At 36.0% G+C, this 16,674-nt stretch overlaps 3 protein-coding genes across 5 annotated transcripts; all 3 read right to left on the bottom strand.

Annotated features, from left to right (window-relative positions):
- Positions 1 to 193: 193 nt before the first annotated feature.
- Positions 194 to 5,910, bottom strand: LOC113730147 (AT-hook motif nuclear-localized protein 6). 2 transcript variants are annotated; one of them, XM_027254647.2, is made up of 5 exons: positions 5,156 to 5,910; positions 3,631 to 3,698; positions 1,984 to 2,115; positions 1,269 to 1,430; positions 194 to 795 (listed from the first exon to the last, which is right to left on the bottom strand). In XM_027254647.2, the coding sequence occupies exons 1-5, from the start codon at positions 5,508 to 5,510 to the stop codon at positions 499 to 501; spliced, it is 1,014 nt and encodes a 337-aa protein (XP_027110448.1). In that variant the 5' UTR covers positions 5,511 to 5,910; the 3' UTR covers positions 194 to 498. The 2 variants fall into 2 exon arrangements, with proteins under 2 accessions (XP_027110448.1, XP_027110446.1); XM_027254645.2 differs by having other exon boundaries at positions 474 to 795; positions 3,631 to 3,707; positions 5,156 to 5,653.
- Positions 5,911 to 8,088: 2,178 nt separating this feature from the next.
- LOC113730146 (65-kDa microtubule-associated protein 3) lies at positions 8,089 to 13,181 on the bottom strand. Of its 2 annotated transcripts, XM_027254644.2 has the most exons (14): positions 12,901 to 13,181; positions 12,743 to 12,788; positions 12,107 to 12,193; positions 11,784 to 11,990; positions 11,181 to 11,432; positions 10,876 to 11,085; positions 10,628 to 10,783; positions 10,396 to 10,555; positions 10,154 to 10,305; positions 9,970 to 10,057; positions 9,655 to 9,728; positions 9,460 to 9,534; positions 9,077 to 9,371; positions 8,089 to 8,863 (listed from the first exon to the last, which is right to left on the bottom strand). In XM_027254644.2, the coding sequence occupies exons 3-14, from the start codon at positions 12,176 to 12,178 to the stop codon at positions 8,409 to 8,411; spliced, it is 2,196 nt and encodes a 731-aa protein (XP_027110445.2). In that variant the 5' UTR covers positions 12,179 to 12,193; positions 12,743 to 12,788; positions 12,901 to 13,181; the 3' UTR covers positions 8,089 to 8,408. The 2 variants fall into 2 exon arrangements, with proteins under 2 accessions (XP_027110445.2, XP_027110444.2); XM_027254643.2 differs by lacking the exon at positions 12,743 to 12,788.
- A 2,204-nt stretch (positions 13,182 to 15,385) lies between these two features.
- LOC140037391 (protein trichome birefringence-like 18) lies at positions 15,386 to 16,646 on the bottom strand. The gene is made up of 2 exons (XM_072081521.1): positions 16,622 to 16,646; positions 15,386 to 16,573 (listed from the first exon to the last, which is right to left on the bottom strand). Exons 1-2 carry the CDS (start codon positions 16,644 to 16,646, stop codon positions 15,732 to 15,734), a joined length of 867 nt encoding a protein of 288 aa, XP_071937622.1. The 3' UTR covers positions 15,386 to 15,731.
- Between the last annotated feature and the right edge of the window lie 28 nt (positions 16,647 to 16,674).

Raw genomic sequence — 16,674 nt, 5'->3', positions numbered from 1 at the left:
AAATCCTGGGGAAGTAACTCTACAAGGAGGCTCCACGTAGTTGCTTTGGTTTTAGGTTTTTTATTGGATCCATTTAGTAACTTGTAAGAAAACACGCAAACTGAGAGAGATTTTTTATTCATGCATGAGCTCTGGCATGTTCATAGAAGTCGGAGGCACCAAGAAGACATTTGCGAAATGCCATGACAAAAAATTATCTCCAAAAAAAAAAAAAACTGCATTTAAGAATGGTAAGTCATAACTCAGTTTCCTACACCTGAAATTCTACATCAACACAAGACAAAACACGATGACAAAAGCACACAATCCTACCTCACAACATCCTACCCTAGAACCTAAAAGGAGGGTAAAAGAGTCTGGTTAAACTAAGACGACTATACCCTACCCTTATGACAATAATCAGTCAGTGATTTTTAGATAGAGGTCAAAGGGAACTGATCCTAATGTTCCACAGGTGCTACAGAAACATTACATTTCGGGGAGACGTATCCTATATGATCAGCAAGAAACCTCACACTTGGATTGACTCTGGTCCTTGTACTCCGCTGCAGTTGCAGTAACAATACTTTCAGGGGCTGAAATCTTTGTATTCAATGCGTTCACGGAAACCACATCATCCCCATGAAAGGAAGCTGAAGAAGTCAGACTTGGCCTTGGTGCACTGTAGGCTCCCTCTGTTCTTTCCTCGGGTAGAGGTTGCGCAGGAATAGCTGCATAAATAGCTGTCTGCTCAAATTTCTGCTTCTTCGACTTTTGCTCCAGCTGGTGGCCAGGGAGGAAGCTTCCAACAACGACCTGATAGAATCAAGGGGTTCATCAAAGTTTTCAATCATTAGCTTCATGATTACTATACAGTTAACAGTTGGTTAAGTACAGAAAGGTTCTTTTCTTCAATGTGATAAAGGGCACGAAGGTTGAAGACTGACATTTGCTTTTCACAACATTCCAGCGACCGTTCTACATCTATTTCACATTGCACAACCAACAAATGCTATTCCAATCTTCTAAAGCACTAAAGCTGCCTTAACTGCTATCGGCATTGATAAGAGTTGCAAAGTTTGAATGAAGTTTCAGGCAAACTTCACTATTAAATAGCAACATGCCTGGGAGGAAAAATTCAATATTTGCTAGTATTTTATTTGTGATCCTTCTGTCAGAAGCTTTGGATGGTTTTCATTGCTAAACTCATAATGTTTTATCTTTTCCAATTGGAATAATGTCGGGCATGTTATGACACTCAGCTTCATTTCCAAAAAAATTTTGCTGACCTGAACAGGACCAGCTGCTAACAGCATGCCAGCAAGTCCTCCCCCAAGAACGCGACCATCGGGGCCTGCCAGAGAGACACTCATTCCACCAGATCTGCTTTTTGCTACTGCATTATCGCTAGGCATAAATGATCCTGTTAGAGAAAGTATTTCAAAGCGACCCTGCAGAAAGTTCATAACTACATCTCAGAAACAGAATAACTCGATAAAGCAATTCAAATGGATTTAAAAGCGTTTCTCTTTCTTCTTCTCTTTTGCCTTCTACTTTTTGTTCTCTCTAGTATTACATAGCATTGCTTAAAGACATTAGGAAGGAACATAAAAAAAACAGCGACGTGAGGAAACCCTTTCATATGCCCTTATTTAGTGGAAAATTTATAATGCTTTGTCATCACCAAAACAGAAGGGGATTGATTTAAGTAAAACTTGAGAACTAAGTCATTAAGCCCCCTTTCAGATGAAAGAATCACACACAATTTTATGACAAGGAAACAAACAGAAGCAGACGCAGAATAAGATAAAGCCATTAGAAAACTTTGGTCAGAGAAACAGGAGAATAGATTTTGCTCATTTTACCAAACTAAACAGTTGATGCATGGAGCACAATATGCTGGTGCATTCAGTGAACTACGTATGATCTTCAGCAGACATGCATGTATGCAGTATATAAAAATTAAACCATTTAGAATCAACTGGTGATTAGACAAGGTCTCACCTCATAGGTTAGAGTTCCACCAGAAGAATTAGGCTGACGAAGAGTGACATTTGAAATTGAACCATTTGCTGCTAGAACACAAATAGCTCTAGATCCTTGTTGAGAAAATGATATGATCTTCATTGTAACATCCTGAAAAAAAGATGAATGGAAAACTATAATCTCAGGTAAATTAATGGCCAATGCCAATGCATTAAAAAACATGTAAAGACCAAGATACCAGCCAAATTAGACCTAGAATCTTAAATTAACTAGTAAAGGCATACTTGAAACTATTGCTTCAAATTTTGTATTTAAAGAAAACACAATAAAGTAAAGCTCAATGAGTGCTACATTCAACTGGAGATATTTAAGTAAAACTTCATTATAAGCAAAGCAGGCAAGTGCAAAACTGACATACTCCCTTAAGTGTAGCTAATGGAAAGTCGCCAAAATCTTGCTAAAAAGGCATGATAGCACAACCACAAACATATCAAACACATGTCCACCTCAAGGTAGTCCATCCCATGCAGTTAACAGCCCTAGGGCATGTATTTGCCAATATCCACAAACAAAGGTTGAACTTTCAAGAATGCCGATCCCAAGAAGTCATACTTTGTGAGCCGTTGATGAATACAAAGTAAAAAAAAAATTGTCCAGTATTTATGTGGACACTCCTTTTATATGCTTGTAGGTTGGCATACTAGCATTTAGAGATGTATGTGGGTGCAAGTGCCTTGTGAGTATGCAATTATGTGCATATTCATATTTACAAACCAGCACCTCCTCCTATTGCCTCATGTTCAGGCCATTAGCCAAAATCCAATAACCTGGAAAATAATTTGAAACTCACATTCCTAAAACTGGTGAACTTTTGCATTATTCCAATTATTTAGTACATAGAAATGTATGTGGGTGCAAGTGCCTCGTGAGTATGTAAATATGTGAATATTCATATATACAAACAAGCACCTCCTCCTATTGCCTCTTGTGTTCAGGCTATTAGCCAAAATCCAACAACCTGAAAAATAATTTGAATCTCACACTCCTAAAACTGGAGAACTTTTGCATTATTATAATTACTTAAACTGCTTTAGGTGCCAGACAATCTGGCTATTCATCTTGGACTTTTTTCTTTTGTTTTCCATTTTCTCAAGAAAAATGTACTTTACATGTCTATATATATATACATACACACATACATACATGTAACAGAATCACGAACTTTGCACTTCTCCTTTCCTTCTCCCTTCCCTCCTCTCCCCAACAAAAGACTTGCGTGTTCTAATTACTCATTCGGGAACCTTTATCATTGCCAACTGCCTTATTTTCCTCCACCACCAGCATCTTGGTGGCTCAACCAAACCAAAATGTACAGTAAAACTCAAAGACAGTGAACTGCACCAACTTGAAAAAAATAATAAGGTGGTTGGAAAACGTGTTTGTGATGTAAGAAAAGTAATATTTGGAAAAAATTGTGCACTCAAACACGCCCAATTGTTTTCTTTCTTCATTAGCATTCCTACAAGGTAAAACTAATAACGAGTTGCACATGCAACAAGATAGTCCACTGAAGTAGACCTCCATAGTATTGATTAGAAAGCAAATTGAACATGAATAATACCAAAAGAAAAAATAAATCTGCTCACAACCATAAAAAGTAAGTACCTCGCCTGCATTAACTGTGATAACATGAGGAGTAAAATTAGCACCAACAGAATAAGCCACCCGATCCCCTGTTGGAACTACAAAAATAGATGTCAAATAAGTTGATTAAACAGATACAGCTGTAAGGAAACACCAAAAGCATAAAGTGAACATCCAAAACATTCATTGAAAAGCATAAGATATGACTAAGCAACAGTAATAGTGGATCAAACAGAGTATGCCAAATAGCAAAGAGCTTAGTGACTGCACTGATTACACTGAATCACTATGCACATCATATTATGACATTATCTTCTTTTCATGTATGGCTTGCAATATTGTCTCTTTCTAGATGCATTTAGAAGTGACAACTTTGCATAGTTAGTATGCACAATATGTCTCTCTCAATACAAAGACATAAGTTTGTGGAACTACTAACTCTTCCAGAGTTAGGGAAACAGAATGCCCTACAATGAATTTAACCAATGTACAAGGTCACACATCTTTCCTGAAACTAAATTAAGTTTTAAAGTTCATCTTTTCTGCTGAGAATAAAATAAAAAAGATGCTACTTTCGACTAATATGAATTTAAAGCAGAAAAAGTCAAACAGTCTTGAAAACTTTAAAATATCACATGCCAGCATGGAATACTGTGCAAATTGTATGCTGCGTATAATATGATAACTCTTATAGTCTAATTGTGAAATTACTGTGAAATGAACCATTCGAGATCCTCCAAATTTAAGTTGCATTCAGGTAAGGTCATAGTTGTCTCTCAGAGAAGTTCATCCCTGTGCACTATTAACTCATGGTTAAACATGCACACTTGGTAAAATCATGAAGCAGAAGTAAAGCATTTTATCAATATAGATTTAGTTGGTGGGATTAAGTAAAGTTCCTGCCAAATTTTTCTCATCTGAGATACTGGATATTAGAAAAAGTGAGCCTTTGCATCAGATCCACACATGTTACATCAGTCTTTAATCATTAATTTCCCAAGTTATTTATTCTTATTTTGCCTTTTAAATACCTCTTGCAATGATTGGGTCAAGACAGACCTTGGGTCTGGTCACATCAATTCTAAATGAACCACTAACAGATTAAATGGACAACTCTTTTGTGCTTACGGCATCTATCTCATCTTCTTGGTAAAACTGATACAAGTTTGGACGCAGAAGATCCCCCCACATAAATAGGGGTTGCATTTGTTGTATTCCAGATATTTACTACCAAGAATTGCAGATCTAGAAGATAATTGCAGATAAGGGTCCCAGTTCCACATTGAATATTTACAGATACCATTAAAGTTGACCGCTAAGAAAAAGCAATGCATGGAGTTATTGACTAGAGCAAAAACAAAACCAGTAGATCTATTTTCCAGACATACATAACTGACCATAAACAAAATAACAAAATCCCAGACCACTCAAATCTAATTACAGCAAGAGATTATGATCAATGCAACAGTAAAAAAACATAAATAAAAGGAACTCGATTAACCAAGAGTATCAAGAATTCAAAGCCCTTGGAAAGAATAATCATTACCAGGACTTTCAAACTCCAACTTATGTTTCTTTTTGTAAGAGTCAATTGGCCGGCCTCTACTCTGTTTCCAAGCTGAATAATCTCCTGTAAGCGGAATAGAAGCTGATATCGGCATCGGTGACAATGCCATGGTCACCGAACCATCTGGTCCGTACTTCCTCGGTCTCCCTCTCTTCTTTTTCCCTTCTGTGGCCGGTGTTGCAACACTAACTGGTGTAGCTTCTGTAGTTGACACAGCTGATCCACTGAACTGACTTGGGTTTTCCACACTTGGCTCTACCCTGAAGCTCTCTGAAGTTTCATCACCCTTCACTGGCACCCCCACAGAACTATTCATTCCTTCTTTTTCCTCCATTCATAGAAACCAAAACTCAAAACTTCAAAAACCCTTAAACCCTCGGACTTTAGGTACCAAAACTGTAAAACCCCTAATTTTCAAGATCAAACCTTTATAAGCTCACAGAGTAAGTACAACTGAAATGATCACCATTCAACACAGAATCTCAAAAAAAAAATCTCAACTTTTCTGATAAACAGTAGACAAAATCAGGAACCCAAAAAAGCTTTAGCAAAACCCACTCTAGCAAATCGGTAAATTTTGAAATAGTAGTACCAGCTTTGAATATTCAAAGATCATCTGACTGCAAAAGGTTTCTGCAGTAGAAATCTATCCACTGTACTACTCTGAGCTAGTGCTTCATTTCTGCCAATGCAGACTGAGCTCCAAAGAATGAAACTTTTTTTATTTTTTCAGTACATGAAAAAAATAATAACTTTGCTAAGTCACAGAATTTCTTGAGGAGCTGTGAAATTAGGGTTTTGTAGGAAAAAAGTAAAGAAGGAAAAAATAAAGTTGGAAAAAATGAAATTAAAAATAAATGGAATTTAATAAAAAATTTTGGATTATTATAAGTAAGTAATACTTAAACTGCAAAATTCAAAGTATTAATTTTGGTTAAGTAAAAGGTTTCAAGTCCGTCTTGGAAATTTAATACATCGGGTTTAAATAATCTGGCAAAGTTAAAAGAATTGGAATATAAAAATAAGAAATTTTGGGAAAAAGAAAATTCCATTTATTTTTAAATGGCAGTTTAATTATTAAAAGCTGTAAAGTTAACGTTGGAGCCATGTCAATTTTTCCAACCTCTGACCTGTTCTTTGTCTTTTTAGGTGAATTAAAGTTGACCGCATGAAAGAGATGCCCTTTGTTTTTCAAAAGAATTACTGTTAATGCCACTTTGAGCAATGCACAATTTTCATTAAGGGATGATTTCACTGAGCTCCCTTTAGGTTTTATTATTACACTTACCTCCCTTAATGATAGACAATGACTATAATGACCTTCATAATTTTTTAAAAGACAAGCCATTAATTAAAAAAAAATGTAACAGCAAAAAGGAAAATGAAAAAAGGAAACTAATTCTTCTAAACCAAACAATATATTGTGGTCAAACTGTTTCAACCATGACCATTAAATTATAACTTTCTATCATTTAAATATAATAATCACGTAGATATCTTCTTCTTTATCATCAGCCTGTTATCACCATCCATACCACCTTTCTCAAAATATCTCTTGAATTCCTGATCTCCTAATTGTTAATCTAAAACTTGTAACTCTTTTTTATTTTACCATCCTAGTCATTACAACGTTGGTAATTCTATCTGTAAATTGAAATAGAATGAAAATGTAAAATTTTCACATAGAAAACCCATTAAAAGTCTTTTCCTCACTAATCTTATTGTCATGCAACTACTGTTGATGATGATGGAAGCAATCATTGCTGTCAATAACCCAATTGTTCATATCATTTAGCACAAAAAAGTTACTAAATTACAAAAAAGTATAATTTGATAGATTGTATTAAAATTACTGCTCTAAACTTGCACTTTGTTCATGTTTTGCATGGTTTCTTTTAATAGACATCAAACCTATTTTTAATAAAATTATGTCAATTCAAAGAAAAAATGTGGACTAATTTAGTATGACTACTCCAACTATTGAGAGTAGAGGTTGGAAGAATTTTGGTAACTGAGGGTTTGACCATTTGAGTGGAGAAAAGGTAAGAATTGTAAATTTTACGACTAAAAGTTTGGTAGGCAATATATGAAAGAAATCCATAGAGAAGTAAAGATTGTGAAGGTAAAAATTACTCGTGGATTTTGCCATCTAAGACAAAAAGTTTGTTCTGAAGAAGAAGAAATGATAAGAGTTTGAAAGTTTGGATAGATGTAGAAAACCATAAGAATAAAAAATATTAAGATATTGACTAAATAATAAAACTCATAATTTTGGTAGTGTACAAGTGTATTTTTTACTTTTAAAAAATTTTAATAATTATTCATTTTAAGGAAATTTAGATGAGGGTAATTTTGGGCATTCATATACTTTTTTGGTCTTACATCATTAAGGTGAAACCCAAACCTATATTCTAGAGGAGGTATGTGTAATTTTCAGAACGTGAGGGGAGCTGTCTGAAATTACTAGAAACCTCGGGGGAGGTTTCTGAAATATATCCCTTTCATTAAATGAGAGGATTGAGTAATGACGACACGTGCCGTTAAGCAACCGGATATAAAGAAAACAGGGTAAATGCTGTCAACCTGCTCCCTGACTTTGTCTCAAGGAGTTTTTGAAGTTTCCTTTTCCAACCTCAACGAAATTACAACAGAGGAAGTAAACAAACAGGGACGAAAACACACACAAATCCAAGGGCTTTATGCCTGCAATCTGCAATTTCTTGGCAGCTTTTAAAAGTGTTGACTTGTTTCTGGTGTCCACGTTCTTTTTCAAGCTATAGTAGGTTCTAAAGCAACAAAAACTTTTCCCTTTTAAAGGCTGGCCAAATCCCAGGTAGCCCTTTTCAATAACAGAGCGACCGAAAATGGAGCACAAACAGAAACCAGTTAAAGTTCAGGAACGCTAGAGAGCATAAAGCGATGAAGTTGATGACGACGTCCAACTATGGGTAATGTTCTAGCGGCTACAACTGATATTCCCGTGGAAATCTGTCTACTTCAAAGGCAGCAATTGAAATTTGGTTTGAGGTAGCCAAGAACATTTTTGACATCCTATAGTCCACGAATAGCCAGGTATTCGTGGACTATATGTACATTTTAGAAAGCCAATATAATTGACTTCTAGTTGAACTATTATCAAGATATAAAATGAATACAAGAAGGAAAAAATCGTAAGAAGAGCACCAAACAATTAGTAAAATTCATCTTGATCTTCCTGTACCGGTCCTCCTCCTCAAACTAGTATAGTAGTCTTTAGAGATGAATTTGGTAGCACAAATCCAGCTCTTCGCTCCTCAAATGAGTATTCAATCTCTTCAGGAATATCGTCAACTGGCTTTGAATTGGAAGGAGGGGCTGCAAAAAGAGCTGGAGTTACAGCCGTTTGCATTGGAACTGATACAGTTGCAGGCGTAGCGGGTACAGGTATCGTCTTAGCTTTTGGAGTCCTGTTCTCTTCCTCCACGGCAGAAATGATCTTAGATGGAGTAGTAAACGATGCGTTGTTACTTGATAGCGTTTTCTGCAACATGTCATTATGTTTCCTGCTCAGATCTTCCAAAATGTTTGTTGCATTGGACTTTGATGAATCCGTTGAAGATATGGGTGAGAAGGGCTTTCGCACCATGGGGGACTCTCCAAAGGAACTCTTTTTGACTGGAAGACCGGCAATGTCAAGCCCTCTCCTTCCTGATATGTTAAAAGCGAAGAAGAATTAAAAACATCTAGCTCTTCATATCTCCAGTTCACTAGTAAATTACAGCAAGACACTAGCAGAAACAATTCGTGACCCCTGTCACAACTCAAAAAGGATGGATACCTCCAATTCTGAAATTCTCACCTCTAACTATAAGAGAAAAACGATTTCGAGTGAATGATGGAAATGACTCAAAAGAAAGTTACCAGCTGATAATGATGCAATTCCATCGTCCTTGAGTAGATTTGAATGATCATTCTGATGCAAGCGTTCAATTTTCTTAGCCTGACGTGTATTAGGAGTAGCTCTTGTTGGCTGAAGCAAATCTGCCTTTGGAGTTTGCAGCATTGTTCCTCCTAGGGAGAGTCTTCGATTACTTGCACCACCACCGCATGACAGTCTAGAACCTTTCTTCCCGCTTTGGCATTTCATTGGGCTAGGTTTCGAACCATAAAGTGCCTCCTGCTCTGTAATTAACTGTCCCTGAAGTTTCTTCTGGTCCTGAAATTTAGTGCGGACACTTGGTATTAATTTCGCCAAGGAGCATGAAAATTGACTGGAACAAAAGCGCAGTAGTTAAAGCCCATACCCTCTGTCTTTTGCGCTCTAGCTCTTTCTCTTGGCGTAGAATAGTATATTCTTCAAGCATAGAAAGAAGACGAATCTACAGACAACACAACATTTCATTTCACAAATATAATTGCTAAGAAAAATAATGCTCAACAACAATTAAGGAAGAGGGAAAAAAAATACTCAAAATTCACTTTCGTGGGAAAGCACATACGCCATCATAAGAGAATTCAGTCCCTCTCTCATTTTCCCATGCTGTGATTTTTGAAGCCAATGCCTCCACCATTGCTGTCAGAGCATGGTCAATAAACACTTGAATTAGTGTTGAAATCAGACCTTTAGTTCAACACCTAAGACACTTTTAAGATACTTATATATTGATTCCTCAAAAAAATGGCAAAGATAATATATTTTATCTAATTTGAATTGATACATGACTGACAAAAAAGGCTGCATCATATGAAATATCATGCAGCGGATTCCTGGAATCGACCAATTAGGAAATATGCAAAAATGCATTCATCAGCACCTGGAAGTTTATTAACCAAGGCACGGGCTTTCTCAGCACGCTTGAGTGTAAGATGAGCGCCTCTTCCAGCATTGTAACGATTATCATCCTGAGCAGGAATTTGACAATTGGAAAGTATGAAAACTAAAATTAAACTAACACGTCATTTTAGCAATAGATCAACAGATGATAAATCAAAACCAACCCTGTTATATTCCTCAAGCCAGCACTCTTCCTCGCATGCGGCCATCCATTTCTCCACCTTTTCAAGTATTTCTTTACGGCAGAAAGCTTCCTCTTTTATATTAGATATCTGAAGCTCTATTTGTTCAAGTACGCTTGAAGCATCAACAGCACCTAGATTAGAAACAAAAACCACCAGTCATATCAATCAATCTCAGTGCAAAAGCACCATTTTGTATGCACTCCATGTTAAAATTTCAGTACCAGATTCAATCGCTTCAATTGCAACGTCTAGTGAACTATCTGATTCTGGAATTATATGTGTTTTCCTACAGATGTCCTCTAGCTCAAACCTCTTTTTCAGAACAAGCTCCTTCATTTTGCTTGATTTAAGTTCTTCCAGTCTTGAAACTTCCGCCTCAACCTGAATAGTAAAGAACTTGAATAACACTCTGAACTACACAGCTGCTAGCAAAATTGACCAATGTTAACTCACATATTTGATGAAGTCAACAGAGAGCATGTTAGGTTCAGTTGTTTCATCTTCTGAAGCAGCTATATTAGCAGTTACACTCTGAAATATTTGTTGCTCTTCTAAAGGTGTATCCATCAAATTCCACAGCTCCAGCAGTGATGTGGCAAGGTCTTGTAACTGCCACAACAGAAAGGTCAACGAAATTTTGAAAAATGAATTATCAAAAGAATGACTTTGAGGTTAGTATTGAAGTCCATGTACTGATGTACCCTCTGCATCCTCTGTATTTTAATCTCTCGTAATCTTTGAATAGCTGCAGCTAGCTGCTCAATGGTATCATTACTAATATTTTTTGTTCCTTCAGACTCTCCTAAACTTGGATGAACCTCATCAACAGTCTCTTTGAAATCCATACCAAGCACCAAGCACAATGAGTTTAAAGTGTTGAGGCGGTCCAGTACTTTCTTTAGACGTTCACTCTGCAGCCAACAAGACAGCGAAGCAAGTCAGAGGCAATTCTGAACATAATGCATATGAAGTGTTAAAACATGGTTCTGCTTCAGAGAAAGGTTACCTTTTCCATTTGAAGTGCCTGCAGCTCTGTTTGCAATTCTTCAAGCTTTCGCAAAGACAAATCAGTTTCATCCAACACAGTGTTGGCAGGAGGATACCCAGTTGACCTGTAAATCTCACACTTAATCTTCTGTATCTGCTCTAAAATTTCAAGGAACTGATTCTTCCTCTCACATTTCCTTTTCCGCATTTCATCCAATTGTGGGAGAATGGCTCTAAGTTCTGCCTTCAAGCTTCCAGGATTTTGATCAGACTGAATAATAAAGACATGCCTTCGTCATGGTTTTCCAGGATTTTGTTAATCTAAAGGACATTTCACACATACAAATAAAATTTAACTTGAACGTCATCATCTTATGTAGTTCGGAAATGTAACTGGATTGTCGTGATTGATGGTGCTTGTCCAACAGCTGTGGTTGTCTGGATGTCAACTTCTCTAAAAAAATAAGTCTTACAAAAAACTACGGATCTGTTTTTGCTATATATTCTAATGGTATATCAGGAGTAAAGAAAGCATTCAGTTATTACAATATATATCCATCAAGGCTAAGGTCTAAGGAAGCACTGGATTGAGTTTACTTGTCATTGATCGTAGAACTCTAACCTGCCTAATATGCACAGGTCTCTCTCCCATAGCAGAGCAGATAGCTGCTAGCTCAGCTTCAGAATCAGCAATTGCCTGCCTTAGCTGAGCTCTGCACTTGTTTGCCTGGTCCACTTTTCTCCTGTACACCTCTAGACATTCTCGTTCAAGCTCCAGCAGCATTTTGTCCCTTTCAGTATCAGACTCTCCAACTTCATCCCATATTATCTGATTGTGCCATCAAAGAAAGGCTTCAGGATAGCAACCTGAATAATTTACTTGGACAAAGAGACCCGGAGAAAAAGGCAAGAACGAATTTTTTTTAAAACAAGAAAGGAAAAAACCTGCAGTTCATATAGTAGAGTTCCGCAGGTAGTTTCCAGCTGCACAAGTGGATCAGCGGGTACTATCGACATATTGGATGACTATACCTAGTAACAACAAATTTAATGGGGGTTACAGTGCAGTCCCACATTGACTGCAGAAATCATTCAAGATGGATCAAATCTAGCAAAGCAAATAGTTAAGAAGAGTTTAAAAAAATAAAAATTCAAAATCCGCAAAAAGTTGTTCCCTGAATTAGAAAATATGATCAATTGTTCAAACATAATCAGAAGGCATACGCATTTAACATGCAAGCATTGTCTGCCAAGAGTAAAACATTAGAACCGGATCAAGATCTCAACCAATAGCATTCATTAGAATTTTTAAATTTTTTCCCCATGTCATACAACTGCAAGTTAAGCAATTAATCGAAATCAGGGTTTTTTTTTTCTTTTCTTGCTTTCCAAATAAACCACTCCCACCAAAAAAAACCGCTAATTAGTCAAGTGACTTTTTCTAGAAGTATCAAGCTTACTCTACCAAGGCCAGTTACTTTTTTCCCAATTAAGCGACACTTTATAAACTTAAGCGGAGAAAAAAAAAAAAAAAAAGCACATCGCAATTGTCGTAGTAGCACAACAGAGGATGAAAATCACCTATCAAATTACCAAGCACAGGAACTCCAAAAAACCAAAAATTACTCTGCAAAAGGTTACCAAAAAAAATTATACATATCTGTACTAGACTTCAACTAGAGCCAGCAAACAAAACGTATAAAATTGTAAAGAAGATGAAAACAAGCAGGAGAACGCACCTTAACAACTGAATTCTGGCCAGATCAGAGAAAGAAAGTGATTGTGACTTTGAAATTGATGGTGAGTAGTAAACTGGGGGTTTTTTGAAATGAGATGAGAAGAATGAAGCTAGAAGGCGGAGCCAGAGAAGAGAGAGAATAGCCGTTAAAAATCGACCGTTGACAATGGGCGTCCGAGGGTTGTATTATTAGTGGGGATTGGGCTTTGGCTTCATGCGACAGTGGAAGATTTTAAATTTCAAACGTGGGAAAGAGAGAGAGACGGCTGCTGTTATTATTCAGTTTGAGTTAACTCTTCTCCGCTCTCGGAGAGTCGGGGCCGCAGGTACCAAACAAACATGCGACGCGGTTTATTTAACTCTTTTAAGTTTTAACTTTAGGAGACTGTCCTTCCTTTTTCTTTTCCTTGCCAGTCAACAGAGAGTGAACTGTAGTGCCTCGTTACTTTTTTTCTTTTTTTTTTTACCCTTTTTGGACACCCTAACTCATTTGTGAATTTCTTTTTACTGGAATATGGTAATCATTTGGCATGATTTGAGAAACTACAAAAAAAAAAATTAGAAATTTAAGTAAATAGTAAAATAGATGTATCAGCATATGGTGAATTTATGAATAATTGGTGATCTTTTTTTTTTTCTCTCTATATCTTTTTTTTTTTTTTGCCTGATGTGGGGGTAGATTTCAAGCTCATTTGTAAATTTTCTTTCACTGAGACATGGCAAGTTATATTTAAAGATTTGGATAATTTAGAGTGCATTTAACAAATTTGAAATTTAAAATTTAAAATTTGAATCCGTTGAATTATTGATTTGTTAAGTTTTGAAATCATAACATTTGAATGTAGTCTTTATTAAATGACAAATGAATAGTTTATCACTTATTTTTTAGAATAAGTTTTGACTAAACAGTTTAGAATCACTTAGGGTATATTTGATAAAATTGAAATCTAAAATCTGAAATCTAAATCCATTAAATTATTGAATTGTTAAACATTAAATCTAATACATTCGAATACATATCATATTCAGTGATAAGTGAATAGCTTATTACTTAATTTTGGGAATAAGTTTTATCTAGAAAATTCAGTACTACTTAATTAATTCAGATGTTCAATTTTTTGTTATCAAACGACTTGAATATGTTAAGATTTGAATTTATTAAAATTAAGTGCTAAACTGAATTATCAACTAGGATTTAATTAATTAAGACATTCTATTTTTTTGTTATCAAATATGTATGAATATGTTAAAATTTGAATCCATTAAATTTCATTGTTGATTTAGCCATCACGTCTGGATTGCTATTTTTATGAGTTTTTGTAAAAAATGTATTTTAGCGATTTAATATATATGAGCCAAAAAGATGATTAAAAAATGTATTTACAAAAAATGTAAAAGAAATTTCTAACGTGATCTGCATTTGTCATGCTAGAATGGTAATTTAATTTTTTTTGCACTTGGCATTGACATCTCCCTTTCCAATTTTTAAATTGTTGTTGTGCCGAAATAAATGGCAAGTTCCTGTACTGATTGTCACATGCATTCCTCTTTCTTTAGCCTTTTTCCTATTTTGAAACTTTTCCCCCTTTTCATACTCTTTCTAAGATTGAAGTCGTCCAGTTTTCCAACTTCTTCCTCAGAAGAGTGCTAGCTTAGTGTGTTTGGATAGGAGATTATTCGAACAAATTTATTTTAATTAACATTTCAGTACCTTTTTTACGATATGATGTATGCGAATTAATAATATGATTAAAAAATATATTTATCATGTAAGTCAAATAATATGTGAAAAAAATCCATATCCATACAGAAGAGTAACGTATACTAAGTTAGGGTCTGTTTGATAACATAAAAAAATGTTGAATCTGAACTTTTTCAGATATTCAGATGTTTTGAGTGTTTGATAAATGAAAATCCATTTGCTGAACTTGTTAAGTAGTGCTGAACTTGTGTGTATTTTTTCAGCACAAGAATCCTAACTGAATGCTTAATTTTGATAAAAATCAATAGAATTACTTCAACTACCTTATCTTATCTACCAAATCTACCATTGTTTATTAATTATGTTCAAAATTCTAATATAATTAAACAACCTAATATTCTCTATCTAATGATTTTCTATTTCTCTTTTCCTCCCTTTTAAATGACTTTCACTTTTTCTCCATACTCCTCATATAATAAAATTCATCTTTTATATTAATTTGATTTAAAAATAAATATTGTCATTTTCATACCTAACATTTTTAGCTAATTAAATCATAGGTTTTATTTCTTTTTTGGATGAAAAGATATAAGGGCAAAATTGTCAAATTTAACTTATTAAACATTCAGTTATAAATATTTATTAAACAGTATAAATAGGTTTAGCATTAAAATTCAGACGTTCATAATTCAGATTTAGTTTTATCAAACGGAACCTTATTCATACTTGACCTGCTCATTGTACGTTTTAACGTTGTACCATTGTCAATGTGACTTTAAACCTTATCGTTACACAATTGATACAGCCGAACAGGGGAGAGAGGGGGGTGGCTGGGTAGACGGGATCCTCTGTCCACTTTCCTGTCCAATGCAAAACTAAAAAAGAAGAAACAAGAAGAAGCCAAACGGCCTTTCTTTTTTACGTGTCACGTCAGCAGATATATTAAGTGGAATTACGTAATTTTGCATTGGACAGGAAACAGGAAAGTGGACAGAAGATCCTCTCTGGTCTGCCCGGGGGGGTGGGGGATCTGTATCCTAATTCCTGAACTATTGTCTAAATTATGACAGTTTAATAATTGGGTTAATGGCAGTGCAATTTGGAATCGGCAAGAACCATTACGTCCGCCCTCAAAGCTCTCTTTTTATGATTTCGAATAAAATTTCATTCCAGGTATCAACTGGACCTGGCATGCACCAATGCAAGCAATCCTGTGGCGGCGGCCTCCCATCCGGTCCTCTTTTTGTGATTTTGTTGGGGTCAGTGCTTCTATATGGACCTGGATGCCCATCATGCCGATACTCAAAAGCTTCGGAAATGTCCATGAGTTTCAACTTTGATTTGTTGGTCTTCTTCTTGACTGCGCGGCTGAACCCCGTGACCTGTTTCTGATGCATTACGTTGGTGAATTCATTTTCAACCAATTCACCATCCTTGAGAGGCCTTACTTTTCCTGTGCAGGATCCCCCTGTATTCCAGTTTCCTCCTCCATAATGATCAGGCGAAAAGGTACGCACGATTGTTAGACCAGTGTAATCTGGATGCCTTGCCATGGCAGTTAGAGCCGTTTCAACTGATACACCGAAAGCTTCTATGTTGTTAATTTTCATTGTCTTAGACTTGTCTGGCCACCACAATTGTCCTCCAACTATCTCATCCTGCAAGATATAGACCGACTGCTTTGCAAACCAGTGTCCAGAGGAGAGGACGATTACGTCGTAATCGGTGATGAATTCCATGAAGCTTTCATCAGGAGCATCAAGCTGCAGCTTGGCCACTCCGGCTGGAGCAAAATCGAATGGCTCGGATGTTTGATTCACAAGCCAGGCGGACCATATCCGAATTATCGTTGTAGATGTTGACGCAAAATAAAAACGCTGCATTCTTCTGTTTCCTCGATTTTTTGGAACCTCAACCTGAAAAAACCACAGTTCATTCCAAGAGAAAAATGGTTTGATACATAAGACGATGGCTGGAGATGACAAGCCAACTACTCCACATCAATATAAGGCTCCAAAACCTAAGAACCTGTTCAATGAATTCATTGCTAAGAAGGACCAAAAAAAAAAAGGC

The sequence above is a fragment of the Coffea arabica genome, chromosome 2e (genome assembly GCF_036785885.1).
Source record: "Coffea arabica cultivar ET-39 chromosome 2e, Coffea Arabica ET-39 HiFi, whole genome shotgun sequence".
NCBI lineage: Eukaryota > Viridiplantae > Streptophyta > Magnoliopsida > Gentianales > Rubiaceae > Coffea > Coffea arabica.
Note: the sequence above shows the minus strand (reverse complement) of the source record. Positions and strands in the feature narration are given on the sequence as shown.